Genomic DNA, 12964 nt, shown 5'->3' on the forward strand with positions numbered 1-12964 from the left:
AATGGATATGATCTCTTTTCGATTTTTTTTTGTGTCTATTTGTATTGTATTTAATTGTACCATTGTGGTTTTCAGAATTTAATTCAATGGTGGTTGTCACCATTGAATTAATGGTGAAATAATACATTGTCTTTTAGCACATTCGAATGAGTGTCTTTGTGCGGCTTAGAGGAACTTTCCTTATGTATTGACGTTATATTCTGTATGTATGGGTTCCTTACATTTGAGATTTTGAAAGAGATGTCTGTTTTTTCTTTCTTACAAACTCAAAGGACTTGTGTGTAAATTCTGTTGATTTGTAATTTTGTTGGAACTGGAACTTACAGTCAAACATCTAAACGATTACAATTCAATGGAGGGCGTAACAAAAAAATACAAATAAAGTTTAAAATCACAGTAGGTACAAATTTTGTAAACTACTGCTACCATTTCACAGTGGCACTGCTTTAAGGACCGCACCCAGTATGATATTCAAGAATTCAACTAGGACATATTTTGTTAGCCCATTTTGGGCGGGAACCCCTTTTTGTAACTACTGTACCTTTCAGGACGGGAACCCCCTTCAACATAGATTTTTTGTAATTTTTGAATAAATATTTTAAGTTTTTCAGAAAACTTAGGTCAGGATTTAGAAGGCGTTTTTAGAATCGACCTCAGGTCTAAATGGGTTAACAGCCAATCATTACTGTTGTTTGTGATGTTAGAATTAAATATCTCCACTCATTCTGGTTCATTGGAATTTTATTTAAAAAAACAGCATTTACAAACAGCATAAATAAACAACACGAGTGAGATTGAGAACAATACACAGTTTCAAGTTAGAGGCTGTTCCATTTAATTGGAACAGACAGTCTCATACAAGTAATGATGAAGATGATGAAACAAAATTCTGGCATACCTTATAAACACCATGTCACAAACTGTGGTTGTACCTGAGCAGGTTAAGCAGACCATTTTTGCTCTTATCACAAATTCTCCTTGAGTATTTAGAACAGTGAAATGGCCGGCATGTGAATAAGGTAAATAATAGAGGGAGCTGCTGTCTTCACAAGGCGTTTTAAGGGAGTCCCATGTAAGGCGATAAATGAACATCATGTAAACAGCTTTCCGTACTTAATTCGTGACAGCGGCCCTCAAGGTCAGTGGATGAGATCTTTCCACCATGGTTTTGCTGCCAATGTTACAACTTTTAAAATAAAACGATCTGTTAAAACATGTTGATGCTTAATGATGAACGTCTGGTCAGGTTTTCTTAAGATTTCTGTCCAGTTGATGTGATACAGCTGGTTGCTGTCAGAATGACCACAGAAGTACGAACAAAAAATGCCACCGTTGCCTGCAACTGTGGGTGATAATTATTGCTGCATTGCATTCAATGTGGTTTTATAAGTTCTTCAGTGCTAGGTGTGTAATAATCTACACATACCATGGTTATAGTGTTGAGTCCGGCTCATGTGCCATCTTCCTCTCTCCAATGTGATATACTCAATTAGACTAAACATGCATCACATGCCATACGTTTCTAAACAGTGGGACCTGTACAGTCACACCCTGTATTCTCAGATGAGATTAAATTATCACTTAAAATGTTTGTTAATAATAGTCAGTGGGTAATTTGGTCACATTAAAACAGGGAGCTAGGTGAGGATAAAACTGCTGTTTTAAAGTTTGTTTTAAAATGAACAATTTAATAGTTTCTCTTAAGGTGGATTATGCAACCTTCCATTTCGATCCTCCCTCCAAGCTGCATTGTAGGTCTATAAACAATGGTGGGGCCTGTTCCGCTGGGAGCCTTGTGGCATTTTTGTGCGCCTGCTTGAAATCACCTGCAGCATGGTTGCCATTTGAGAGGCCACAAAGAGGAACAGTGTCCCCATTGTTAGCAGGAACATCATCTAATATACTCCCTTTTTACCTGAGGTTTTTAACTTTGAGTTGAAGGTTTAAGGATAGGTCTTTGAACAGTGGGTGCTGCAGGCTGAAGGATTAGGATAGGTCTTTGAACAGTGGGTGCTGCAGGGCCTGTGGAGCTGTGATCCTGGTAGCAGGGTTGAGGTCCAACAGTCGGTCCAGCAGAGTGTATGCGTCATCAGGCACTCTGTCCCAGCCTCTCGTGTCCTCACATTCTATATCGGCAGGGTGAATGGAGGTTTCTGACTCCAGGTGCTGATGAACAGGCTTGCCTTTGGCTTCATCCTCGGGTTGATGATGATGATGTTGTTGTTGTGTTAAACTTGCATCAGTCTTCAAGTCTTCTAGGACCTTGTTGAGATTATGTTGGGGAGTAGAGTCTCTGTTATTTTGGGAGCGTGGCGTGACTTCATCATCTGGCGACGGTCTCCGTCCTCTCAGCGTCTCGCACAGTGTCCTCAGGTCTTGGCGAGGAAGTTCCCGGCTACACACCACCGCCTTACCTGTGTGGGAGATTACACCCAAAGGGTTTTCAGCCATTCACAGGCAAGGCATGTAATAACAAATATTAATGTTGCAATGTGCTTCGACTTAGGGATGCACGATTAATCGGTCATCATATCAGTAGCGGCAATAGTGACCTTAAAGCATAAGGACACTTTGGTAGAGGTTTGGGTCGTGCCATAATGCAACCAGTCCAATAGGCGAGGTATATTGCTCTGTTGCACCGTTGATTAGAAATTAATAATCAAAAAGCTGACAAGTTGGGTTGGCCAATCAGGGAAGCCGATGCCTACACCACCCAAACACACAGAGATTTGGTGCGTCCTCCACAACAGATGTAAGGTACAGTACATCCTACTGGAAATATCGGTATCTGTATTGTCAATTTGACCATACAATTAACTGGTAATCTGATATCGGCCAAAATTTCGACCGTGCATCCCTACTTCAACTACTACAATATTTGCATTACAGCCTATCTGTATTGTTTTCTCACTGTGTGTGTGTTGCTACAGTGACAACATATGGTGATCTTCTTTGTCAGGATAAATTACAATAGACAGGAAACGGGTGATTCTGGAATACATTTGAATAATAAGCACCAAATTTCTTAGCTGCCTGGATGGTTTCTCGGGAGCCTCGTATGGTCATTATCTGAGTGAGAGCTATCATGTCATCGCTGGCTTTGAAGAACGGGTAGCGGCCGCTAAGGAGGGACAGCAGGATGACTCCAGCTGACCACATGTCTATAGCTGCAATGAGGAGACACAGAGAATGAGTAAAACAGTGATTCTCAAACTTTTTCATTTCAAGGACCCCATGTGTGATATGCTTTAGGCCATGCATTTGATACCATCTTTATCTCTGGGATCCAAATCTACACTGTAAAATCCTCAGTGTTCATTTGCTACGTGTCACTCCCTCTCTCTCTCCCCCTGCATCCTGTAACTCTACACTGCACAATCCAAATAGAGGCAGAAAAGCCCCAAAACATATCTTTAAAATGATTTACTCCGCAAGTGTACAAATTAGGGATGTGTGTTGATATGTGTTGTTTGAGTTACCAACCTGTCCCCTGGTTGGGCCACTTGGTGAGGACCTCTGGTGCTCTAAAGCCTGGGGTTCCAGCCCTGGGAGCAACCTGCTGCTTCCTGGTGAAGGACAGGGTGGGAGTCAAAGAAGAAGAATATCATAAGAACACACAAGCCAGGAACCAGTGGGAGATAAGCCAGATGGTCAAGAAGGAAACCAAAGTAGGACGTACTATTAGTCCGCTTTCTAATAGAGGAGAGAACTGAAAAATCTGCACAAACCGCACACTATGTTTATGTGATTATCATGCGTCTCATTTTCTCATAAAGGACAAAAGGGAATACAAAACAACAACTTAACTAGCCTGCTGCAGAATTGGTGTAAACAAACCTGTAACAGAATGTTATGCCTATTTATTAACTACTGCCTGTAAGTGACCATGCCAATGGAAGATTGGAAGATGGATCATGTCCATATTTTTTTTTTAACCTTGACATGCAGCTGTTGCAGACGCGGTCCGTTGAGTAACAGTTGCAAGTTAGGCCCAGGCTGATGCCAGCAGTCTTCTGGGGTTTCTGACTGCTAGTCTGGCTCTTGGCAGGCAGGGGGCGCCGGCTGGCTGATGCAAACCTCCGTTGGGCTGGGTCCTCTGTTCTGCCTGGCTTCACCAACTAAGCAAGAACAAGAAACCAATCAAAAAGATTTTTGGAATCAAGTGTCTCTAAAAATATCGAATCACGTGGATCTCGGGATCCAAAGTAACGGCGTGGCTCAAATATGGATCTGGGACTTAATGTGGCCAGCCTGTGATATCAGTCAACTATGACATATGATGACTCCAAATATGGGCAAGGTTTCAGCCCGAAACCTGTATGAGCGTGTTACAATAAAGGACTTGAACTTGAAGTGATATTCGTTGGCAGGCTTGTTAAATCTACACAATAAAAAACAAAATAAGTCCTCTGGATTGTCATTAGGTTGTGCCTTGTATTGAGTGCAGCCTGTGTTGCTCTTGCTCTTCAGCGCGTGCATGTGTGCAGAGTGACACCAAATTGTAGTACGAACAGAGAACCGCGTACGCTTCTGATGCCTGCAGACCCTCACGTCTACACTGGTGCATAAATTATAATCAGGCCTTAAAGGTAGGGTAAGTGATATTTTTTGGTTAAAACAAAAAGTATTTTGTTAAAAGGTTAAAGCACTATATTCTGATAGTAATCATTGCTATAGAGTGTTTGTTCACTAACAGGAGTCTCCCCGTCTCTCCAGCTCTTTAATAAACAGAAAATACATTTTCCGGTAGGTGTCAAAATCTCAGCCAATCAGGAGAAAGTACCCATTTTTAAGCTTCATTTTTATAGTGTTCTAGTTCCAATTTTGCCTGCTCATTTCTTAGTGTCATCACTTCCAATTTCACTTGTTTAATCTATATCCTGATTGAGTTCTCTATCCTGATTGGATCAAATTGGAAATGAAACTGAAACGAAAATGCATTTTCTGTTTTATAAAGAGCTGGAGAGACAAGGAGACTCCTTTTACTGAACAAACACTCTATAGCAATGAGTACTATCACAATATAGAGCTATTTAACACTTATTTTAACCAAAGAAAATCACTTACCCTACCTTTAAGTCAGAGCACCCACTTTGTCAATGTAACTGCATTTTCAGTTTTGCTGTTTTTTTGGGTGGTGTAATTTCTATAAAATAAAAAGGATAATAAATATGATATATTTAAAAATGGTATCTGTGGTATAGCTACATATTCCAAGAGAAATGGTAATTATCTACATAAACATGGTAGATTATGTAAAAAGTAAATGATCCAATAGAACATAGATTGCAATATTTACAGAAAGGTTTTGTTGATAGTGAAAATACTTTAAAATGGTTATGAAGTTGCTTACCTCTACCTTCATGGCAGCTGGTTTAGTGGTGGAGGGAGCTCGAATGCAGCTGTTGAGGTTTCTCTCTCCAAACACAGGCCGCGGGGCATCACATAATGCTTTCAAATCCTACACAAATAAAACATGGATGGATGAGATTCAGAGACAGAATGTAGCGTGTGAACACTTTTACTCCAATATTTGTAAATTCTACAATACAATTGGGGAGGCAAAAATTCTGTTTATACTGGTTGCGGAAAACATAAGTTTTACTGTATATAATGTAATGACAGTTATCTGTAATACCAACGTAGCTATATACAGTAAGATTAACTGGATCAACCGAGTGCAGACACCTTTGTGTGTTTAGTGCGAGAGGTGGCAGTGACAGACGTTCTCTTAATCAGTGGTTTTCCCGTGGTTGAAGGAGAGACAGCAGATGTGCTGGTGGAGGAGGGCGTGGAATGAAGTGGGGCTTTGGAACATTGAGCGGGCTGTGCAGGGGGTGGTTGTGAGGTGGAGGTGGTGGCAGTGGTGATTGGGGGTCTCGATGGTGCCTTCTTGCCCTGTGCCGTGTCTTGTTTCCCAGTGGTACCGCCACCCTTCGGGGAGCTCCTCTGTTTCACCACCTTCAGCAGTTCGACCTGGGTGTCGGCAGTGCCCTGCGCCAACCCAAAGTCCACCAACGCATACCTGGACATACAAGTGCACTTCTTTATAATAATAAACTAGATTTAGTAAGGCTGCAACTAACGATTAATTCCATAATCGATGAATCGGTCGATTATTTTAACGATTAATCGATTAATCGGATTATCGCACTTATTTAGCAATTACCTTATAATTTTGATTTTAGGTTGTTTTAGCATGTTCTATCTAACAATAAAGACAATACAGATGAATAATTAATTAAAAAGTACAAAGTACAATTTTGCTCAGCTGCTGATTTTTTTCGATTATCGATTATCAAATTCGTAATTCGATTCGATTAATTTAGTAATCGATTTTTAATCGATTAGTTGTTGCAGCCTTACTTATATACAGTACATTATATAGCTCTGACAGGTCAAGAAGCTCTAAGGAGGATCATTTTATTTATCCAATTATTATTTTTATTTTTTTACTCTACTACTAGGGATAATCAGAACATTAGGAATTAAATGTTAAAAAGATACATTTGATATTGAAATGACTAATGGAAATTATAAAATGGAAAGTGAATTGTAAACAAGGAGGCATATCCCTCCCATCAATCAAAGAAAGCAGGGTGGACCTGAAATGGGCTGGGGTGCAGAGACACCTTATAGACACCAGAGAGAGTCTGACTAGTAAAGAGCACAGTGTAATGATGACCTGTGTGTATAATCTGTGCATCTCAAAGGTTTAACCAGTTACTCACGTCTGGTCCTGGCGGTTGTAGAGGAAGTTGTTGGGTTTGATGTCACGGTGGATGATGCCAAACTGGTGAGTGTGTTTCAAGGCCTTCAGCAGGTGGTACATGTACTGGCGCACTTCCTCAAAGCTCAGCAGCCCGATGACCTCCTGAAACACATTCGTTTGACATTCCAGTTTATCTACTCTAAAATCTACTTTTGGATTGGACCAACTTTATTCTAGTGGTCCTAAGCAATAAGCATGTATTAGCTAAAAAAAGATATTTGGTCAAACTCACCACTATGGCTTGGTGCTCCATGTAGGGCATGACAATCACCACATGATCCTCCTTCCTGAAGCAGTAAGTCACACCCATGACATTCTCTTTGCCTCTGTAAAAGAACGAATGAGACACCATGAGACCATAGTACAAACTCTATTTAAATTGCCTAATTTATACTACCGTACATCGCGTGATGGTGTCGCATGCTGAGAACTGACAAGAATGGCAGACCTACAACCTCACAACGTGCTGCATCCGTGATGCGTTTTGAGCGTGTAGGTCAGCTATTCTCTGCACGCAGAATCGTCAGTCCCCATAGAAACATTCACTCTTAGTAAATAAATAATAATAATAATATAAAATCAGTGTTTGCAGATAACACTGATACGTGTCTGTCTATATTAATATAATAGATAATAATAATAATACAATGATGGTAATAATAATTTCTTGAACTGTCGATCAACAAAAAAAAGGGGCAATGTAGAGAAGATTGCCTGAAGAAAGTCTATGACCAAGCTCGCAATAAATTTGGATTTTTGCATGCTTTTTTATTCAAAGTATCAATGATTAAAATACTTTATTTCTCACAAATAGTAAAGAGGCATGCTTTACCAAAATCAATGAAACCATAAATCATATGTATTGATCACAATCTCATGACAAAAAAGAAAAGAAAAAACATAATTAAGAATAAACAAATAAATAATAATAATGACATTAAATATGTGGTCATTTGGGACTCACCCAGCTACAGTGAGACACTGGAGCTCAGCAGCGATGCGTACAGGGTGGCTGGTAGGGATGAGATGCTTCAGGGCAAACCTCTCTCTCCTCCCATCCAGCATCTGAGCCTCACCCAGGTACACTGAACTGAAAGTACCTGGTATGACAGTAAGTCAAATGATCAATGCTTAGAAAAGTTAATGCATTCATCAATACATTAATATACATTCTTTCCTCACATAAAACTGCCAAAGTATTAAACGGCTGTATTTTTACCCAAAGTAAGCACTGGCCTTGTGGTTAGTGTCCACCCTGAGATTGGGAGGTTGGGGTTCGATCCCCGGCCGGTTCATACCAAAGAAGACTATAAAGAAATGGGACCCAATGCCTCCATACTTGGCACTCAGCAACGTTGCATAGGGGGTAAGTCCCTGTGACATACTAGCGTCATATCCATACTTGTACATCAAGCCGCTTCACGCTACACTGTAGCGTGGAGCCTATATATCGACTGTTTCTGTAGCGGCTACAGAAACAGTCGCTATATAGGCTCCTGCCCTATGGGCCACATGACTCTGCACGGCTTACTTACTTAGCAACGTGTTGCATAAGTAGCATAAGTACCGGTATGCGTTATGCAGAACACGTACCTTCTCCAATTTTGTCGATGATGCGGAAAACCTTAGCAAGCTGAGGTATAACTTCATAGAGGTACTCGATGTCCATCTCCACATCCCCTACAGGAACAGAGGGAAAGAAAGACAAGATGACACCATGCATGAATGTCTCTCTCTCTCGTCATCCACATCCTTTATACACATGCATGTAAAATGTGTGTCAAGAATCCAACTCACTTGATATTTTGTTTCTTCTTTGAACAGATTTTACCAGGCGCCCCTCTGTGATGATGCTGTCATTGCTAAGAGGTGGCAACTCCATGCTGAGAGACATGTGTATCTGAAGAGAAATTAAATCGTTAATGCTACTTGTCCATTCATCAACGCTGTCATTAATAGCACATTCATTATACCTGTAATAAGGCAGCCAACACTGATGCCCCTTTCCATGATTACTGTGCAGTTAACTTTTACTGGGTGATGAAGTTACATTCCACATCAACTTTCTGACCGTTTACCCAAAACATACTGAGTCTGACCTAAAGTATAAGTAAGGAACAGTGGTGGAAAAGGTACTCACATTTTATACTTTAGGAAAGTATCAATACCGCAATGTAGAAACACTCTGTTACAAGTAAAAGTCCGGTAATAAGAATTTGCTTGAGTAAAAGTACAAAAGTATTGGCATCAAAATATACTTAAAGTACCTAAAGTAAAAGTATCATTATGCAGAATGTCCCGTTTCACAATACGTCTAAAATGTATTTATTTTTTGTTGTTGTTGAAAATAGCAGATCTACAAGCACACAACACGTCGCATCGCTTGTTGATCGGCTATTTTCAAAATTCACAGTTTAAATAGGGCCGAAGTGGTTAATGTATGTTTTGTAATAATAATCCAAATCTACAAAGGAAGTAGTAACTAAAGTTATCAAATAATTGTAGTGGAGTAAAAGTACAATATTTGTCTCTGAGATGTAGTGGAGTAGAAGTAAAAGTATAGAAAATTGGAAATACTCCAGTAAAAAAAAGTAAAAGTACCTCAACATTGTACTTGAGTAAATGTACTTAGTTAATTTCCACCACTGGTAAGGTTCAAAAGAAACAATCCGACCAACGTTAGCGAGCTTTTCCCCAAAATTATCTTTTGTTACACATCTAATTGTTTATGCCTTTTCACCAGCAGAGCTAACAGACTAGCAACAGGCTAGTTAAGCTAGTCTAGTAAGATAAGACCACCTTGTCTCTGGGCGCAAAACAAATAAACTGAACTCACCGTCTCAACCTGTCTTTGATCGTTAAGTTGAACCGTTGCTCAGATGGACACTTCGCAAAAGTGCATGACATAAGGTTAAAAAGTATATAAGTAAAAGTCTCTGTAGTAGGAGAGGGTTCTGTGGGACTGGTTTGAGCGCTGCCTGCAGAGAGAACACTTGTCTGTAAGAGTAAACAACAAAGTCCGCGCTAAAAGTGACGTCAGAGACACACGCAGCGTTGCCATATATTGCGAGAGAAATAAGCAACTAGGTCTATGAAAACAAGCCCAAAAGAAGCGACTAGGCCACGCACTGACATGAGCATCTCTGGTACAGGGGGTCACACAATACTTATAGATCGGCGGGGGGGGGGGGTGTCCGTGGACAAATACATTTGGGGGGTCTATGATCTATGAAATCTATGATTTGAATGGCTCTGTGATTCGACTACATCAATTTGAACGTGAATGTTTCCACGTCCATATTGACCAAAACAGTTTTGGAACAAAGCCAGGCCAATCTGACGAAATTTGATATGTTTTGAGAAATCTGCAGACAAAACAAAAATACGTTTTAAATTAAAACACTGTTTTTAATAATTCATTTTTTTTCTCAGGTCATGAACAAAAACGAGCCATATAACATTTCTGGCACGATGTAGATCAACGTTTTATTGGTGCTCAGGCCCGGCTTCAGTTCAGCAGAACATTCGAACGTTGTTGGTTGACACGTGGTCTCTTGTGACGTATGTACTACAGGTGATTGAACGATCTTCAAAGGTTCTGGGTGACCTTGCTACGCTGACGGAACTCGCTCTCGCTGTAACCATGGTAACGCGTTATTTGGACCAGCGCGAGCGTCGCGTGTTGGTTGTCACGTGGTGTCTTGTGACTTAGCGGTAGCGGCGCCGGTGTGACGTTGCCGCGTTGACAGAAAGGAATCACCATTTCTGATTGGTGGAGCTCGCTGTAACCATGGTAGCGGCGACGGCCGCGCTTTGTTTAAGTTGGACCAGAGCGGATTTGGACTATAAAAGGCTGGCACAGACAAACAGCTGTCAGTGTGAAACTGGAAATTGTGTCTATAAGTCCTAGAGAGCAGAATAGTGTCATTAAGAGTTTTACCAACACTTGCTTAAGAGATGACCATGATGGTGGAAACAACTGACATGGAATCCTTCAGAATGGAGAACAGCACTGTCACTGCTCCTGGATCCAGCAAGGGGATCCTGAAGGCGTTGAAGCGTTTCTTTGGCAAATCAAAGAGTACAGCTCAGGATGACCCACAGATGGCTGAATATGCAGGAATGTTCACCTCAGAGGAGATTCAAAGCATCACTACACCACCTCCAGCTCTGGTCACAACTCTGGTCATAATGATTGAAATGCGAGAAGACATGATTAAAGACATGGAGAAAGAGAGGCTGACCACAGATGTCGTGATCTTCATGGAGGAAAAAGAAAAGTTGGATGAAGCAGAGAAAATATATGTTAATCTATGTACTGCGATTTCGATGAACAAAGCGCTGTATAGATGCACCGTTATTCATTATATTGAAAAATACTGAACTATAAATGGGCGGAAGAGGAGGACAGGTTCAAGGTTCAAAGGCAAAGGACAACCTGGAGAGGGGTAGTGAGATCTGTGACGGTGCAGACTTAAAGAAGCTTCAAAAAGCAGGAAAACATTCTGCATTCTCACATGAACAAGCCAAGGCCATCTCCCACCAGCAATCAGTAGCTCGAGTGTGCCTGACCTAAAGGCTTTGTGGAGATCCAGACCCCCACGATAATATAGTCTGAATATTGAGCTGGCCTTCAACTACCATGAGGATACTACCACGGGAGGTCGACAATCTATGAATTGCCAGTGCCACTATGATTAAACATTAATATTTGAGAATCGTAGCAATAAGGCTGAACTATGGTGACGTACTTGAATGTGCAGGTCGTATGACACCCACTGTTCATGTGAATGTGATTTAGGGATGTGATTCTACTGAAGCACATACAATGATCTGCTGGTCAATAAATCTAATCTGTTTGTCTTACCACTTTTATATTGTTATAAATCAACTTAATTTTGTATATAATGCTATTTCATGATGTTTGAATTATAAAATAAATTGTTGTTGAGTTTTATTCACGTCTATCTTCTTCATTTTTAGTCCTTGCACTAGATAAGATATTTTATTCCAATTGCCACTTGCAGCTACAATGTGACTTATTGCCTCCACCAATGCACCCTGCATTAAATTAAATATTATGGTCTTATCCATCTTAGTGAACATATTTTAATGGTCGCTTTAATGGTGTTCATAATTGTTTATTAAATTAAAATGCCCAGTGTATTAGAAGGAGTCGGTTGGTTGTGTAGGAAAACGTTACAAATACATTTTACAATTGGCCCCAATCTCTGCCTACAGTGTAAAATGTGATCCTTATGGGTCAATTTTACACTCAGATCTTATTCAACATTTTACTGTGCAGCCTAATCTCAACAAACTTGACTGCATCCTTTATTGCATCCACACAACGCAGAAGGAGTCTTGCCAGCAACATGATGAAAATAAACTATAGATTTCAAACAGACTTACCAATCTGTTCACACTTTTAAACAGTAAAGTGTTCATATCATCCCTGTAGGAATTGTAAGATCTGTATTTGTTTCATTCAAATAGTCTCTTATACCTTCAGCCTATACGTTCAAGTTTCACTGTCAAAGCCATTATGTCTCACTGTCAAAGCAGTACTTTAGTTATTAATCATTAATCATCATCATCATCATCATCACTAGATGGCAGTCTAAACTTTACGTGTCTCATTTTATGTGAAAACCATGCAGGTATAGCACCTTACGGATGGACTCACTTTAATAGACTTTTATTCATTAGTTCAAGAGTTGCTAAGGTATTATACATATAGGCTACTGTAGATCTAAAACATCAAATATTGAACATGCAGCTGGCAGGACAGCGCAGTGAGAAGCTATTTTATGTTGTATAGGCCTACTGCATGTGCTACTGAAATATGCAATTCATTTTTGTATTCAACACACACACACACACACACACACACACACACACACACACACACACACACACACACACACACACACACACACACACACACACACACACACACACACACACACACACACACACACACACACACACACACACACACACATATATATGTATATACACATATACACACATATATACACATACACATACACATACACATACACATATAATAATAGTTTTACATATATGACTTTTTACATCAAACCTAGGTAGGAGTCCAATAGATCTCACCTGTTTTAATGCTCTCAATTTGAGTTTAGCACCAATATATTACATTTGTTCTCACACTAA

At 40.1% G+C, this 12964-nt stretch overlaps 1 protein-coding gene across 1 annotated transcript; it reads right to left on the minus strand.

Annotated features, from left to right (window-relative positions):
• Positions 1 to 723: 723 nt before the first annotated feature.
• cdc7 (cell division cycle 7 homolog) lies at positions 724 to 9759 on the minus strand. Its single transcript, XM_080441189.1, has 12 exons — positions 9609 to 9759; positions 8570 to 8672; positions 8366 to 8452; positions 7737 to 7872; positions 7005 to 7098; positions 6732 to 6874; positions 5689 to 6025; positions 5354 to 5461; positions 3937 to 4118; positions 3484 to 3566; positions 3018 to 3167; positions 724 to 2414 (listed from the first exon to the last, which is right to left on the minus strand). Exons 2-12 carry the CDS (start codon positions 8664 to 8666, stop codon positions 1987 to 1989), a joined length of 1845 nt encoding a protein of 614 aa, XP_080297315.1. The 5' UTR covers positions 8667 to 8672; positions 9609 to 9759; the 3' UTR covers positions 724 to 1986.
• Positions 9760 to 12964: the final 3205 nt, after the last annotated feature.

Source organism: Gymnoscopelus braueri, assembly GCF_963280865.1.
Source record: "Gymnoscopelus braueri genome assembly, chromosome: 10".
Lineage (NCBI taxonomy): Eukaryota > Metazoa > Chordata > Actinopteri > Myctophiformes > Myctophidae > Gymnoscopelus > Gymnoscopelus braueri.